The 18,724-nt window shown below is 33.1% G+C and overlaps 1 protein-coding gene across 1 annotated transcript; it reads right to left on the reverse strand.

The window, feature by feature from the left end:
- Positions 1-11,334: 11,334 nt before the first annotated feature.
- On the reverse strand, positions 11,335-11,928 carry LOC121366363 (peroxisomal N(1)-acetyl-spermine/spermidine oxidase-like; the record flags this gene model as incomplete). The annotated part of the gene is made up of 1 exon (XM_041490842.1): positions 11,335-11,928. A coding segment is annotated over one exon (594 nt), but the record flags the coding sequence as incomplete, so codon positions are not given.
- Positions 11,929-18,724: the final 6,796 nt, after the last annotated feature.

Consider the following 18,724-nt stretch of genomic DNA (forward strand, 5'->3'; position numbering starts at 1 on the left):
AAATTATGTCCTACCAAATTTCACTATGTTAGGTCATTATGACAGAACAACTGCAATGCATTATTTATAGCTCTGCATATATATATAATATATATATATATAGATATATATATATATATTGCACATGTTATACTTGTTATCATTACAAGTAAACTTTCTATTTAACTATATTGTTGTTTTAATAGCTCTTCAATACTGCTATAACTCGTGCTAGAGAATGGTTAATTGTTGTTGGTGACCAATAACATTATGTACAGTGGGCTATAACTCACTATGTTGGATGGAGTTTATTAAAACATGTATTGAAAATGAAAACATTTCGATATCCTCGTAGTGAACTATTTATGAACTTCCTTGAAACAAAATTAGTTGCTAGACGAATTCGTCAAAAAACAACATAAAGACTTTATAGAAAAGAGTACAGCTCCTGTCACTGTAAGTATGACATCACCTGTCAATATCTCATGATTACTTGTTGTCTCTTTATTGTCAGGCTAATGTTGTAATTGGTCCTCCAACAAGTCAATCAAATGAATATTAGGTACAATACATAATTATGTCCCATGTGGGAGGGACTCTATAGATTATGAATACAATATACAGCATATCTACATAAATTATTATAATGTAGCTTTAAGATAGAACTATGATATATTTCTAATCTGAATAAGATTTGAGCATAATGAACTAATATTATGAGTCCTACATACAAAAATGACAATTCATTTTCTCTTTTAAGTTACATATTTGTTGTCATTAGAACAGAGTATCCTAACTGGAACAAATTCACCTGACAATGAAATCTAAATAACTTTAGTTCTTGTAGACCTGTTACTCAACAGATGAGTGCTTTGTCTCTCAAAACAACAACAGCAAGTAAAAAGAAATTTTAAAGTATAAGTTACAGTTAATGCAAAATCAAGTGACAATGAAATAGCTACTAAAATAACTGGTTAGTTCATGATTTAAAACAAAAATGGTAATGTATACTAAAAATCTTTTTAACAATAATGACTTGGTAGTTTACAAGTTTGATTGGTGTTATTGATTCAAAACATCCTCCATTTTATTGTCAACCACTGTTAAAAAAAAGTTTTTTTTATAATAACACTTTGATTTTATATAACTTTGAACAAAATTTTAACTCCTTGTGACTATCTAATGTTACTGTATTGTTATTTTTTTCTCCATGTATTCTCCTGATAGATGAAGTCTTGAAATTACAGCCTGCTCAACTAATCAGTTTTAATAGTTCAAATGATATAGCAGTTAAATAGTCAGAGAAATGGAAGCTGTTTACAAAAGGTACATGTGTACAAACACTTAATAATCAATGTCCATTATAATTGAGTGACTATATTTTCTTAGATATTTGTATAGCTCGTAAATTATTATATTAATTTATATATAGAGGTGGTCCTACATCAGTATTGATGCAAAATGATCGTCTACAACCTCCAGCTGCTACTTCAACTAATAGTACTCAACTAAAACCTGGAGTTAATGCAACATCATCTAATGTTGCCAATATGATGGGTAGGTATCTTTGTTGATTTGTCTAGATAGTAAATAAGAATGGTATGTTGAATAATATGTAGCTTTAGCTCTTATTAAAAGGTGATTTAAGAGTTACAAAGTATGTTTGACTCTACAATTGCTGTATGGTGGGTTGAACTGAGTACATTATATGTTGACAGTTATTATTTAGACATTCTATTATTTATACCTTTATAATTAGAGTAGTATATAGCAATACATATAAGCATGTATACAACAATAAATCTAATATAGTAAAACCAAGCATCAATATAGTACAACTGGTCACCATGTTTACTTTTCACAGGTATAATATACAAGGTGACATTTTGTGTTACTTTAAAGAAATAAAATACAAAACTTGTCTATTTGTTATCATTAATTAAAGAGATATAAGATGTTACTGTGTTGTGGATTTCTTTGTGGGAGAAAAATTCTGAAGATTTCACAATTGCTTGGCTATTTGTGAGAATTTTTTCAATGAAAATGCCACAATCAATGCAGCAGCGAATCAGTCCCACCTACATCCAGGTGAAGATCCTTTCACACAGGGGAAATTTACCAGTAACACACGTCTATTCTAAGTTACTCGACATATAGAAGTACAGAAATACCAATGTGTGGAGATACTAATGTTTGCAGTCTTGATATAGTTGCTCCGAACAGTTATCTCGGCATACTGCATACTGGCTCACTCATATTAATGTTGTCTCCCTTGATCTTGTTCTGACCAGTTACGTTCTCATGCCTGTGCCATGCACCATTGTGGTTGTGGGTGAACTGGCATCTTGCAATTCATGAAAATTTCTCCATGAAAATCTACTTTCAAGCAATTCACAAAAATTTTCTCCCACAAAAGGAACCCACTATACAGTATTTTCACATACACACACACACATGTACACTCATACACATATTTTATAAGTGCACCTGTACTTACTCTATGACACTAACATTATCACACCTTCACCAAATGACTTTTAGGTGATCTGCCATCATTTCTTAAAAACCAAGTGGATTCTCTAACATCACATTTGAGATTTTGTGAGAATCAACAGTCAAGTCAAAGGCTGTCTGCCGAAATGTCAAAGAACCTTCAAGATCAGAGATCATTGCTATTAAAACAAATGAACCTTGTTAATGAACAAATATTTAAATATAGGGTAAGTATTAATATTATTAATAATTATTACAATCATTCTTGTTTGTAATTTTGACATATTGTTTTTTTGAGAAGTTTATATATTTTTTCTGTCGTACAAAACAGAGAGTAATTCACAATGGTAATGTTTTGATGTCTTTTATTTTAATAGGAGTACATTAGTTGAGTCAATCACCACAATCATCTTCTGTGACTGTTCAACCACAACCTGAACCTAAAGAACCAACTATCAAAGCACCAGTCATGACAGAAACCAATGTTAAAGATATCCCACCCTCTACAGTACCAATTATACCACTAGACAACCACTGTTAATCAGCAGCACTTGGTAAAACAACAGGTGCTACTATAATGGGAGGACGTGAGACAGTTCATAATCCCTTCCCACCTCAACAACATCCACAACATATCAATCCTATTATGCAGCCTCCTGTGGGTGGGATACCATCATATGGACACCCACAACCTACTGGACTACCAGGTCATCCCCATCAAATACAAATGATGACTAATCCTCATTCTCACATGTCTCACCTACACCATCAGAGTAAGCTATTGATGTTATGTTGTATGGTACTCCCTTATCTAACTAATGCTAACAATTCTTAACACTACAATTACCACTTAATGGTTTCTTGTCTTTATAGTGACTCATGGATACTCAGGTATGGGTCCTAATCGTTATGGTCCTGGTGTTGTCAATGCTATGGCTATGCCCTACAATGAGACACCTGTCTTAAGACATCAACTCATGTATTCACCTGTACAACAAATTCAAGGAAGTGAGTTCTTAGAACAATTTTATATATAACTTTAATCTATTGTTGTAGGTCCAATAATGTCAATGCACCATACACAGGTATGCTATTACCTTTATGTTTATAATAACAATATAATAAAAATTAACAACATAATTAATAACAATATAAGTAACAAATTGTTAAAACTACATACATTGATTGTTAGTTGTTATTTATAATAATGTAATTGATACGATTTTTATTGTGAATACAGATTTAAAATATTGTCTTACTAGTGATTTAGAGTCTTGACATTGTTATATAACTTTATCTTGTCTTTCTCTCTAGCCCATGGCATCACAACCAGTTTCACAAAACTGTACAGTTTGATATCTCCACTTAATGAAGTACCTAATCACTCAACCAAGACGTGGGACAGTGATGATGATATAGACTGAACCACTTAATAAAAGATACTTAATATTAAAACTTTTACTTTGTTGAACATAATATTAATAATTTTTAGTAGTTTGATTATTGCTCTTTTTTTCGTGATTATATTATTGTAATAGCGAGAGGTGGAGCTAATTGTGGAGAGAGAGTCATGGCTGTAGTCGGCAAGGTTTTGCTGCTATTTCTAGCTGTTTCTTTGTCTTTTGTTGATACTAACGAGCTAAAAGATTCTAATTGCTGTTTAAAAGTAGATCCAGACAGTAAACAAATTGTTGATAAAGAAGGTACAATCATTCTTGTTATGCTAACCATAGATGTGCATGTCAAAAGATCTTACTGAAACTAGTTTAAGGAGCACATTAACTTCTCATATGTATCATTCTCTTTTCTGAGTTGTGTTGCTTACATATATTGATTCCCTATACTCTAGAATAATCTAAGTTGAGAAAGCATGCTTTATACCAGAGATATAGTTACCTTTACTTCAAAGATCAATTTACTACTTCCATTCAAAACATCCCAATACATATATGCTATTGCTGCATCCTATAGGTCGTGCCAGACTTTTTCATGGAGTGAATATAGTCAGTTTGTTAAATGTGGTATACCATGTTGCATAGTCCTTGTTATTTTTAGGTTTATAAGAGTTTTCCTTACCATCCCGACAATGCATCCTTTGATCCTGAATATTCACTTAACAATGAAGACATTCAATTTCTTAAAGATAATGGATTTAATGTTGTGAGGTTGTATGTTGCTTGGCCAGGAGTTGAACCTAAGAAAGATCAATACAATGACACTTACTTGGATGTGAGTAATTCATTTAATAATTTTAATGTAGCTAATTAAAATAGAAAACATAGTTCATTGCCTCATTGTGCTATAGGCCTTTAGTTAAAACCACCACAAGAAATTCTGTAATAATCTGAATAAATTATAAGTTAGTTTAAAAGAGCCCATAACACAAGAGAATTGAGTGTTTTACTCTAATAGATATATGCACATGTACGTCTGATAATTCCATGCTAAACTTCTACTTGCTATGATAATACGCCGTTTTGTTAGTCTCATAGTCAGATGTTCTGCATTGGAGGAAACAGTTTGTATATTTGTTCACTTCAATTTATTATTCTTAGGTAATTGAAGATTTTGTTGATAAATTAGGACAAAGTGGTATTTATTCCATTCTTGATTGCCACCAAAATTTTGTGGTATGTTAAATCATTCATTGTGTCTTCAAATTCTATGAACAAGACACTACCTATTTGAAGTAAAAGTCATTTGAAATCATTTGCTAAAACTCTCAAATCATTACTTCAGCAGTTGTTGTTTTTTTTTACTCTTAAATGCTAGGTGAGGGGGCACCTGACTTTGCTGCTCTCTATGACAATACATCTCTGCCTTTCCCTGAACTCTTTCCAAGCCTATCTCCTTATGATATAAACCCAGCAACAGGGTGAGTCCCTCCTCTTTTAATTCATTAACTGAACAAAGAGACAATTATGATATATAAATAATGTGCAAGATCATTTGAATAAGTTTAAATACACACACACACACACACACACACACACATTGACACACACGCATGCACGCACACACACACGTACGCACACACACACTGACACACACACACACACACACACACACACACACACACACACACACACACACACACACACGCACGCACGCACGCACTGACACATACATATGTCACTCTACTTTTGTAATATGTTTTGTCATTATTAGTTGTCCTTGTAGATATCCATATCAGTCTGATTGCAGAAAACATCCTTTTTTTTACTTACTACTTCACTTATGCTGTTGGGAGAGCAATGTGAGTATAAACAATTAATACTTATTTTGATAATATTTTTTTACTGTTTAAAATCAATCCCAGAAACACTTGTACAATATTGAATACTATCATATTGTCTACATGTGATTGAGGTCCTCATCAAGATTTTAATAGTCTACTATCACTTATATTTCCCTTTGTTTCTTTGTAGGCAAAGTTTATATGACAACAGAGAAGACATACAGGAACGATTTTAGCTTATTTTGGGAAAGAGTGGCCAAAAGATTTGCTAGTAACTCTTATGTTTTAGGATATGAACTACTCAATGAACCTTGGGCTGGTGACATCTACCAATTTCCAGACCAAGTTGAACCTCGTAAGTGTGTGGTCTACTTGTTTTAATAGAATAATCTTTGTGATATAATATTACTAGCTATAGACTGTAGTATTGCTTTTGTGAAGTGGATATTATCATATTAAGAGGAGTTAAGCAAGAGCTATATGTATTATAATCATATGATTAGGTTTTGTGTATTCATTCCTCATTATTTCCTTACCATATGGCTGGAAAATTTTCCAGAAATTTTAATTTGGTGCTTTGGAGGATTTAATCCAGATCACCAAATTAAAAACCACCAATAATTATTATAAGTTTCTTATTAAGTTTTGCATAGAATGGGTGTGGTTTGGACAGCTCGCCCCCCCCCCCCCCCCCGCAAAAGCATCTATATGTGCTCTATACAAACGTTTCATTTCAATTACTTCAAGAAAGATTTTCATTATCCAGCAAAGGTAGCCTCTCTATATAGCAAAGACATAGGGTAGGAAGATAGTAAGGATTGGGGGGGCTAAAATATTATCAGTAGTAATAACTCTTTTACACTGTAAAAATTAAATTGTTATTTTAACAATTACTTTTGTAGTTTACATCAGTGGGTTACTATGATATATAGAATTTTTGTGAATTACTCATTGTGTAATTTCTCGGTATGTTGTACTTTTACATGCCAACAAATTACACAATGAGTAATTCACATAAATTCTATATTCCATAGTAACCCACTGATGTAAACTACAAAGTAATTGTTAAAATAACAATTTAATTTTTACAGTGTATGAGCAGGGGGTTGCATTCCCAGATGTTTTTAGTTTGAAAACCTTGTAAAAATGTTAAATGATAACAGATGATTATGACTGAATTAAAGAAATGACATATATGTACATGACCTAATAAAATATGTTAATAATGTCCAAAATAGTTTACACGTCTCTCGTTTGCTGGTTACAAAATCGTTTGCGATACTTAATAAATTAATGATTAATTTTTTAAAATAGAGTAACTTACTTTGTTACCAATATTAGGGGGGCTAAGCCCCCCTTTAATCAACATTAGGGGGGCTAAAGCCCCCCCTAGCCCCCGGTTCCTACCCTATGAGCAAAGATATTTAAATGCCACTTTCAAAGCTGTGAAAGTCAAAGTCAATAATTTCCGTAACACAATAACAGTTGAACTATGAGACTTTAGCACACATGGCACCTCCTTAAGGCTGGTCAGTTGAGTAGTGTCATGCACTGGCAGTATAAAGATAGGGGGTGTACAGACCTCATGCGCAGCTAAATTTTTAACGCTAATAAATATTCATAACTATTTATTTCACCTTTTAATTGTAAGGTGTGGTTGCTAGAATTTGCTATGAATATACTTAAAGTAATAATTATATACCACAGGATGTGACTTGAATGATGACTATGAACATTATTATAGATTAAAAGGGGGGTGCCCGTGCACCCCAGGCACACCCTAGGTCCGCTAGTGGTGTCATGCTTCCATTACAGTACAACTAATCTCCCCTTCTCTTTTAAGATATAAACAGCATGCAACTACTATGCTTCATGGAACATGGCCCACTATGTAGGATGCCATATTACCATCTTTAGCCTCACAAATGAGTCATTTTCCAAGAGTAGGATTCCAGATGGACTTGTAAAGGTGATGACCACAGATGCAGTTCTCAATAGAAAACTCTGACTCCATTCATTGTCAATGTAGAAAGGGATGAGACATCATGATCACTTGATCAGCTGATTGTGATGCCCCACCCCCAAAAAGAATTTGCATCCATCAATTTTAAATCCATCAAACACTTGCCATAGCCAATCTACCAAACTAAATCCCTACTAAGCTTTTAGGTGTATAGTATTAATTCCTTCAGAACCTATTGCAGTCACTTTATCATTTCTTTATAACTTTACATCAACTATTTGTATTGTTGTGACTATAGATTTCTTTTAGATATTGCTGATAAGAAAAACTTACAGCCACTGTATTCCAAGTTACACTCTGCTATCAGAGCAGTAGATGATGATCACATATTTTCTTTGAACCAACTGTTTGTTTTTACAAGTGTACGTTTCCAAGGACAGTTAAAACTGAGTATTTGTAATGTGTGTAGGTTAAGTTCAGGCTTTTACAAATAATATTTTTATACTAACATGCATTTTTGTGCTGTTCTTTGTTATTTAGCTTGTGTTACTAATCTTATGACAATTTAAAACACTATGGAGTCATTATAATTTCCCTTTTCAGCTTCCTTTCAAGTCATTTTCACAAACTGGTTAACAGAAGGGCCTGGAGGTCCAGAATACAATGATAGGTAAGTGTGAGAATATAAAGAGATATTCAAACTGTATTAAAGTTATTATCTTTACTGTTTCTAAAACAACAATTCGTTCTCCTTCATAGGCAGATATTCTCGTATCACATGTACTGTATTGTCATGGACAAGCAGGGACAGGTACACAATACATGTACTTCAGAAATTATGTCTAGTATAAATCAATTCTTAATATTTCTTTGCTATAGTTCAATGAATATTCTTTCTGTAGCCAACAAATGCATTCCTTTGTAATCTTCTTGATACAGACATTTATAATATACGACAATTAGATCTTCAAAAACTTAATGTCACAGGATTTATGACAGAATGGTATACACGCTCTACAAATATATCATGTTGTATTATATTGGTTCATTTTAGGGGAGCTTACTTAGATTTCTTCCAGGGTCAACAACACAAAGTGAAGCTCTAGAATTAACAGTATTGAGTGAGCATATTAGGTATTTCTACAGTTGATATCTTATTCTATCACTGCCTCCAAATACAACTGGAACTGTCAAATTAAATTCCATGTGTGGCCAATTCTTAAAAGCTTTGTTGACATGTGATCATATATATAATTTCTTATCACAGTTCACTGTATTCTATTGTAATATTGTTATATTATTTGTTGATATTATCATTTAAAATAGTTCTGTTTTCCTAGAAATTAGCAGACCAGCACCTACTGTCATGGACATATTGGCAATTTAAAGGGTAGTAAGAACTATAATTCACTTTTGTCAAGAGCTATATTTCATCTAAGTTTCATTATGTAGTGTTTTGACGTTATTTTATGACCCAAATTTTATCATTTTACTTGTATTATAAAAAAAACACTGATATTCAATAGTATGTGTGTCCACAATCTTATGTCTAATTTGAAGCCAGTAACATTATTAAGTATTCCTAGATATGGAGACTTTTTACTACTCAATCTGGTATTGGTGAAGGACTCTATTTCAAGAATGGCTCACTGCAAGATGAGAAGTTAAAATTCTCTCTCAAGAACATATGCTCAGGTAATGCACAACTATATACCTCTATCTACTAATATGAGGAGGAAGGACAACTGCAAGGTTTCTTAATTATGTGTTTTTGTTTGAAAGACTATGTGTACATCTATCATCACTACATGTCTGTTTTTAGAGTGTTCCTGGTCGCTATGTCAACATGACTTTTGATCATTAACTTCAAAGTTTACTGTTTCCTTTAAAGTAGACACGAGTCTTGGAGTATCAGATGGTAACTATATACCTAAAATGAAAAGTTGTATTACCCAAATGGCTTTAGTGTGAGGTAAGTAGTGACATTTATTTGACGTACCTCTTACTATATAGCTGTTTTACTATACAGTGTAAAAAAATTCGCAATTATTATAGCTATAAATTATATGACTAAACATTAACAACATTAACAATGACCACTTAAATGTGTTTTAACACAAAACATTGTTATATTTTATTGTGTTTTATAATAATATTAGACACATGATATCAAATGTAATTTTAAACAGTAAAGGAATGAATTTTAGATTTGCACTATTAAATGGAAATTGGTAATAGAGTATTTTGGTACTCGTAATTGTCATAGCTAATATAAAGTAATTATAGTTTCCAACTAATTCTTGAGAACTTCAAAATTAGAAAAGTCATGTTGTTGCATTTCAAATTGTTACATGTATTTTTATATCATTTAGTATATATCCATCAGGAACACTGACAGTGTCAATGTCTGTAAATCATATTTTCATTCATCTTTCTAAACAATATCAACAATGGAGAGGTAATAAGAAATCATTAATATTTATTTCATATATTTATTTTTGTCTAATGAAATGTGCTGTTATCAAAGCTTTGTCTAATAGTTGAAAGTCTTTTAAAAGGATTACAGTGATTATATTGCAATTAACTCATTAATTACAAACTAATAACCTCTACTTGAAAATCATCAACTGCTATTCTCATTGTTTACTCACTCCTTGATTAACAAATTATACATTAAAGCTTACAACAATTAATTATGTTTTAAAAAATCCCTAGATTTAGTAATAGAGTTTGTTATTATACAAGATGAGAAGCTCAACACTTGTATAAAAGGAAAACGAGTGAATTTGAAACACATTCAAGTCAATCTAGCTATCTCTACAAAAACAAGACCCTTAGACAAAATGTCATCAGTACATTTGTAACAAATAGACTAATTTCGTTTGAAGAATATAATGAATGTTCTTGTGGTAATTTTAGAAATGACTTTTACTTTAAATATTATAACAAGTAATTTAACTTCACTCACTCTCTTTTAGATAATCACAGTTGAAGTGACTCCAAAATGAATTCCATAAATAAAAAAATAACATTTTGTGTGCTCAAGACCAATGATAATGTTAATTAGTATTACAATAGCTGTGACACTCATAATTAACAGTAAATAAACTACATGTATTAAATGTAGCATCATTACAATTACAGTCTTTTGGGTTTTTGTATAGTATCTATTCCTTCCTATATGAAGCACAACCTAATCATTTTTATCTTTAATGTATAGTTTCCATTTTCCATGTTAGCTTTATTATTATTGGGATTACTTGTTCCAAATTGAAAATACATATTTACAATCAGTCATATAGAGCATGATATATATATATATATATATATATATGAGAGAATAGCAATTGAACATCATACAATAAAGTAGAAGGAAAGTAGTGTTCTAAATCACTCATTCCTTGATGTCAAACAATGCACTGATTTCCTTAAAAACATATCAATAAGAATATAGTCATAAATCATCCTGTTTTAATGGAACATCAAGTACCCCAAATTCTATTTTAAATTGATCAAAAATTATTTTGTTTAATTGACAAATCAAAAATTTAAATATATTTAATTAAATTCCAGTCAAAACCTTCAAAATACATTACCATACACATGTAGTTGAAGTAGTCATTAATTATATTAATAGTATTGGTAGAATGGAGCATTATAATTAGTGGCGATAGTATTTGATGAGTCTATCTGCTTCCCTAATCCCAGTATCATAAGCAGCATGAGTGGTAGAATACTGATCACAACTTGTAGCTTCTCCTGCAAACAGTATTTCAAGAGGTGCAACACCATCCAATGGTGATGACAGATCATCTCTAACAGATAATGGGCAATGTACAGGATTATAAGAATAGCTACCACAAGTATATGAAGATGTCCATTTACTTATTCTTACATCCAAAAGGTCAGGAAGAGGTTTAGCCAGAAACTTCTCTAATAATAGAGTTATCGCTATTTTGACATCGTCATTGGGAACACTTTCAATTGCTTCTGCATCTTCATCAACAAGCCACACAATATAATAGTCTGATGTGATGGAAGGGCTCTTTGGCCAATGCTCAATTACATGAACACCACGAATCCAAGGGTGAGTATGTACAAGAGGCCACTGTTCATCACTCTTCTTCCAAAGTAGACGAATTTCACTATAGTGTTTGCTCACAAGTGGTTCTTTGTATCGTAAAATTATTTTATTCACTATTGTATAACCACAGGCTTTAATAGCAGTAACTTTAGAATGTGGCAATGGTGGACTAAAGAAATGATTGGGTACCATCAACCTGACATAGTTGTTTCAAGACACCTAATGAAACCGTTAGTATAACATGATCAGCAAAATAAACATCACCATTTTGACAAGTTATCATTACTTTAGCTCCATCTTCTTGCGAGTCATTATTAGCCCTATTCCAAACAATAGACTCTACTACTTTTCCTACTTGGAGCACTCCTACTGGTAATGATGACACCAATGAATCAACAATACTCTGAATGGATTGTCAACATATAATACAGACCTCTCACCTTCCAACCACTCGGTATCACTTACACTAAACAAACTAACATCACGAGCATACTTTGATCCCTCCATTATCCCTTGTTTGACTACTAGGCCCTCAAAAATTGATAAAGGCTCACAATGCAATGTAGAATTTGCCAATTTTTCAATCTTCTTTAATAGCTTGTCATAAAGGAAGTCATATACACTAACATCATTTTGAAAGGTAGACAATTATTTCTCACTCCCAAATCCTCATATTCAAATTCATCCAGCAGTGTATTTCCATCAACTTCTAAACTTTGTAACAAATTATGAGGTAATTCACTCCACCACTCATTATGTAAAGGGTTTGCATAATACTGCGTTTGATTCGTTCTGATTCATCAATAATTTTCTTACTTAAAGAGTATTCATACAAAGTGTTGCCCTTCTCACCCATGAAAATAAGTAGCACCCAAGGGAATTTGAGTCCATCTACAAATTCTGTGGTCTTGACGCGACCACCTGCTTTTACATCAGCTTCTAAGAGTATCACAGACAATGTACTATCTTGACATAGTTTATTAGCAGCAGACAAACCAGCTAAGCCTGCACCAATAACAACAACATTTACACGTTCTCCTTAGCTGCCATTACAGGGCTAATAAAATTTAACCCTTTGATGTTGATTACTTGGGTTCATGACATTTAATAAAACTTAACTGGGAAACTTGTAATACCCACGTGGGCACATGGTCACATGGTATTGTCATTGCTGGCTGACATCTAAGCTAAGAATTGCCAATTATTTTCCTCAAGAGAGCAGCAGCTTGTAGGGAACACCCATTCATGGAATCAACAGGATGTCTATCATCTACAGCCAAGTTAATGGAATCAACAGGAATATCTATCATCTACAGCCAGTTTCATAGAATCAACAGGAATATCCATCATCTACAGCCAGTTAATGGAATCAACAGGAATATCTATCATCTACAGCCAAGTTCATGGAATCAACAGGAATATCCATCATCTACAGCCAGCTATACAATCTAGACTACTACCATCACCATGTCACTCCCCCATGAAGTATAGTCACCTCTCAGAGGAAATCGAACAACAGGTGCAACAAACCATTGCTACTTAGGGACAGTCACTCCAAGCCTAGATACAGCAGCAAGTCCATGACATGTTGACCATCTATGGACTTCCCTCTCTCAAATCTCACCAGTCAACCATTGGCACCAACTCAATATAAGCCTCAGTTCATGCTGACTATGGTTGTTCCCTTACTGGCTGTTTTTTTCTCTCGTGCATGTACAGGCTGATAGCATAGCTGCCAAGGAAAGGCTGTAAAAAACATCATCTCAGTAAGACTATTTGACATGTATATATTCTTGTGATATGGTACCATAGATGCTGAAAGTACTGGCAAAGTTCTTATACTTGCTAAAGTGACATAGCATATCTCACTGTGATTGTCAAACTTGTATATTCAAGAAAAAATTATAGCCTAAAGAAGTATTATTATATATATTATATATTCATAGTTTGGATACTTATGTTAACAAGTATATGTAAGTTTGTATATTTATGGTCTTACATGTTCAGTCTTTATATTGACCTAAAGTTTCATGAGTATGAGCTTCAAATATAATATGATATAATATGAAGCAATGAAATGTAGGTGTGGTTCCATATTAAAAGTTTCTTGTGACTTTTTCATGTTTTGCCTTGATTTCTTGTTGCTTTTGCCTTATAAGAAAAGGCTACTTGAATTGTATTCACAGCCTGAGATATAACATTCAATTGGTCAAACTTATCCTAAACAAAGTGCATCTCTTACTTTTTTCTTTATTCAGGTTTATGGGACTGATTGTTAGAAGGACGTATTAAACTTCACCAAGCCTCTAGTTCTATCAAATCAACTCTCTCCACCTGATACTGTGCCTCTATTTCTTGCTATAGTATAAATGTGTTGTCATGTTGTAATTAACATAAATTACCGACCATATTAATACTCTAAGTCTTCAATCAATATATATCGAAGCCAGTTACTACCAAGCAAGTTTAGGCCATTTCCCTTGATCACTAATAATGGTAGAATAGCACCTCTCTTTTATATTTCACTTCCCACTACAGCTACCCAATGGCTGTATCTTCTCTCCTGAATAAGTCCTGAGAGTTCTTGTCATCTTTTTGCAATTTCTTGGAATATAACGTAGACCATGTGGCCTCTGAGATCAACGATGGTGATGCTCCAGTATCCAGCTCCATGTTCACTAGCTTCCCCTCAATGTATACTCCAGTTTCTATGGCATACTCAATTACTCACTCTTGCCTATGAAATTCTTATAATTATGTAGTCTTGAGGTTGATCTTTTATACTACAACATCCAACCCCTACTTAGAAATTGACTGAGAGGCTCCCAAAAAATGAGTGAGATGTGTAAAAAAATTCTTTCAACAGTAATTGCAAAAAAACATTACAAAAACTGGAAAAAATGAACACATGCACATGTCTTAACAAAAAAAGGAAAACATGATGAGTGGCCTTGTATACAGGTCAAGTTATTTATTTTTAGACGATTGTAGTTTGTTGTATTCCTTATTTGCCTTCTTGGCAGTTTCATTTCAAGAACATCTTTTGGAGGATTATAGGGGTCCATCATAGGCAAGTTACACCAAGAACCACCCGATTCTAACTGCTACAGAGCTTTGTATTTGCAAGTTTTCACACAAATAATGCTTGATAGTGTGCCATTGAGTTGTAAATTAGAGAGCACCAGAGTCACTAGCACTGTCCATAGCCATACTAGCATGTGGCCACTAAGTCTGTTGACTGACACTGGGTTAAAAAATAATGACACACCTCATGTGTGAGACGTGTTCATGTTTCCGTGTAAGCATGATGGGATTGCCCAAAGGGTCATCTCACGCAAAATGCGTGTGAGTTGGCATGTATGATAGATACTACTGAACTTTACCCAGGATGTCCTATAGGAATAACAAGATAGATACATTTACCACAACAGACAATATACAGGGAACACAATCACAATACCATTAACCACAATAATTATTACTATTACTAATAGTAAAACGTGCCTGATTAGACAAATGACAAAACAAATACTTTGACTGGTGTGCTTTTAATTAGAATCATATAATTACATACATGTAAAACATTAGCAGTGTGACATGCTAGTAGATTTTGTAATATCTGGAAACGAACATTCAGAAAGGACTTCTACTTGCTGGGGATATTTTGCTATTTACTTCAATAAAACATAATATCAAAACAAGGGCATACATACCTGGTCCACATTCCACATCTCTGTCAAAAAAGCGACAACCAATCACATAAGAACAAAAGTAGCTTTTGATGTCATTTTGCAACAGTTAAACACACACATTCTTGAAATTGGCTACTTTGGACTGTGTCCTTAAAAAAAATATAGTTTTTTTGCTTCTACAAAACCATAATTTCAGAGAAGAAACATGTAATCAGTACCGATATATCTGTTGAGAGGAAATGCACCATATAATGCATTTTGGTAGAATCTTTTCCTGTGTATAACAGCAAGCAAAAAGCTGATGAGGATCATGGATCAATGCCTCAAGATAGCCGGCTTGTCCACTTGATGTGATTCGAGTAATACAAAGTTGCAATATATCAAGAAGAGGTAAGTAGCATTCCCATAGTCGTCATCACGAGGGACCCATGTCACCAATCATTAAGGGAAGTTTACTTGATAATACCATACCTGTGTAGCTAATTAAAAATTCATTAAACATTCTACAATATTGAAGTAACTTACAAGATTGTCTCATAGATGATTCTTTAGTAATAGCTTGGTGAGTAATTGGTATACGGGCTATCACGAGCCTCATCAGAAGAATAACAAAAATGAGGCTATACGCTCATTGAGCTTCTCAAGAGTAAAAACTTCCTCTCAATAACATAGTCATACGGCATTAACTGGAGTTCATGTGGTACAACACCCTCTAATAAATACGTGCATAATATCTTGAGTAGCTGAATTGATGACATGAAAAGAGTCAATGTCATTTAAAATATTCTTGTCTGTAATTCCATATGTTGTTGAATGGGGGGGTAAAGGACCAATAAGCAAACAAACAGTGATCGACGTAAAGAGTCTGGTGTTCGTGGAGTGAACTCCTTTCCTTTGAACTACATGGATATATAAGGTAATTATGTTGTATGGAATAACAATTAAATTAAGGTACACAATTTACATGTATTTTATTTGTGGATCTCATACCTTCGTCGACATGCTTTCACGTGTTGCTAACAATAACACGATTTCCTGAAGGAACAAGTTTGAACCTTCAATTTCATGAGGGCAGCACCACAGTAACAGCTAAGAAAAACTCCTTTAACTAATAGTTTTTGTGTCTCGAACTACAGTCATTGTTACTCAGTATGACGAAAGATAGGAATATTGCTATCAAAAATTCATGAGATAGGCGAGGCGTTACAGAGTTATGAATAATGTAGGCAATTACAGACCATGAATAATGTAAGCTTATTACGACTTTACGAGTTATGAATAAAACATTAAGACGCCTACTCTTGGTGCAAATTGAAGAATGGACGACGATTTTTTCTGAATTCCTGCTGCTTGTGAAAGTAGCAAAAAGTTTCCTGAAGTTGGACTACAGAATCTAGGAAATACATGTTTTGCAAATGCAACAGTACAACACTGATTCATTGCCCAGACTTTCACAGATATTTGATGTCACATAAGGAAAGTAGTATGTAACTTTAATATTTTTGTCAACTTTGTATTGAATTGTCTTCTTTTTTTCAAGAATGGCCACAGGGATATTTTGTATGGTATGTGTGTACTACAAAAAAACAAAACAAGAATTACAAATAGTTCAACTTCAATTGCTCCCTAAGAGTTGTACAAAAATATGAATAGTAAGTCATAATATACAATATTACTATGAATCATCTTTCCTAAAGAAATATTACCACATTGGCATTTTTAATAATCAAGAGGATGCCCATGAACTTCTATGTGGAATTCTTAAGAGCCTAGAAGATGCAGACATTAGGTAATTATTATTTTCAAACAATAATGTAACAAACAATATACACATAATGTTCTAGTGTAGTTCTCAATAAAACATTGGCATTGAGACTGCAGGTGAGTAAATGATTTATATGTTGATGACATTAAAATCCTTTAAAATACAGTTTGAATGTTGTAGAATGTAATGCAGTAAAAAATAACAGAAACGTATCAGTCCTCACATTCAAATTGATACACAGGTTGGTTTAAAATACAACAGCTAGCTATGTTGAAATAACTGTTTTCTGAGTGAAAATGTACATAAAGGTATTAGTAAAAATCACAAAGAAAAGAAACGTTGTCTCTTGATGATCTTGTACATTGCGAACGGTACATTTCCTAGCATTTTCAGACTGATAGTAATATATTCTCTACTATATGTGAGAAAGATACTCAAACTGTTTTGAAGCATGACATATCCCACCTGCCATCAACGCTCATAATTCATATCAGAAGGTAGATATAAATTTATAAATTAGATGACTAGTGTTACCACTAAATTAAATGTAAGGTTTACTTGGGAAAGTACACACATGCTAAGAAAGATAGTCAGCATGTACATATTACTGAGTCAGTAGAAGTCCATGATAAAGGTGTTTCTATCAACTGAGTTTTACAAGATGACATAATTAACTTGTTCATAATTAGGCAAACAGCAAAACGATATATTCTTGTCCTCCATTATTGTGCACATTGGCTCTACCCCACAAGCAGGTCATTATGTGTCATATAATCATACAGTCTGAGGGATGTATGAGTTTGATGATGTATTAGTAAGTTTTTTAATTCAGTATCAATATCATAAATAAAATTTCATGATAGGTGACACAAACAGACCTGGCAATGTTTTAACAAAGGAAGGGCATATATTCTATTCTCTATAGGGTCTGAGGGAGTTTGTGGCTGAGGTTTAGCACACACTCTAGTTTGACATTGATCTCAGTGAAAATAGATGTATGATATGATTGTAAATATAACATTCCAATCAACACTTTCTGTCATTTTCACACTATATAGGTGAAACATGAAATCAGCTAAATTTATCAAATATGACAAAACTAACAGAATCCACATCTCTCCTACAAGAAAGGTTTGTTGCTGATATTATTACATTTTACCACTAGTATACCTACATGCATTTAGATATGGAGAAGTGTTTTCAAATGCAGTCACTTACTCAAACCACATTGTGTCAATTTCTTGGGAGAAGGCCACAGCAAACATAAAAACAGCAATTGCTGTCAAAGGGACTGATCTCCAGCGTCTACGTCGGTGTGGGGAATCAAAGTTCAAGTGGTGAAATATTGGCTCAATGACATGTATTAAATGCAACAAATTAGCCCAATAAAAACTTTAAATAACATTCCAGATAGTCAATGGCTATATCCTCATAATATGTAATAGTATTAAGAAGAAAACTGTAAGTAAAGACATAAGAATAGTTCACATTAACTCTTTATAGGGAGTTG

This window comes from Gigantopelta aegis, unplaced genomic scaffold, assembly GCF_016097555.1.
Source record: "Gigantopelta aegis isolate Gae_Host unplaced genomic scaffold, Gae_host_genome ctg5422_pilon_pilon, whole genome shotgun sequence".
NCBI classification, from domain to species: domain Eukaryota; kingdom Metazoa; phylum Mollusca; class Gastropoda; order Neomphalida; family Peltospiridae; genus Gigantopelta; species Gigantopelta aegis.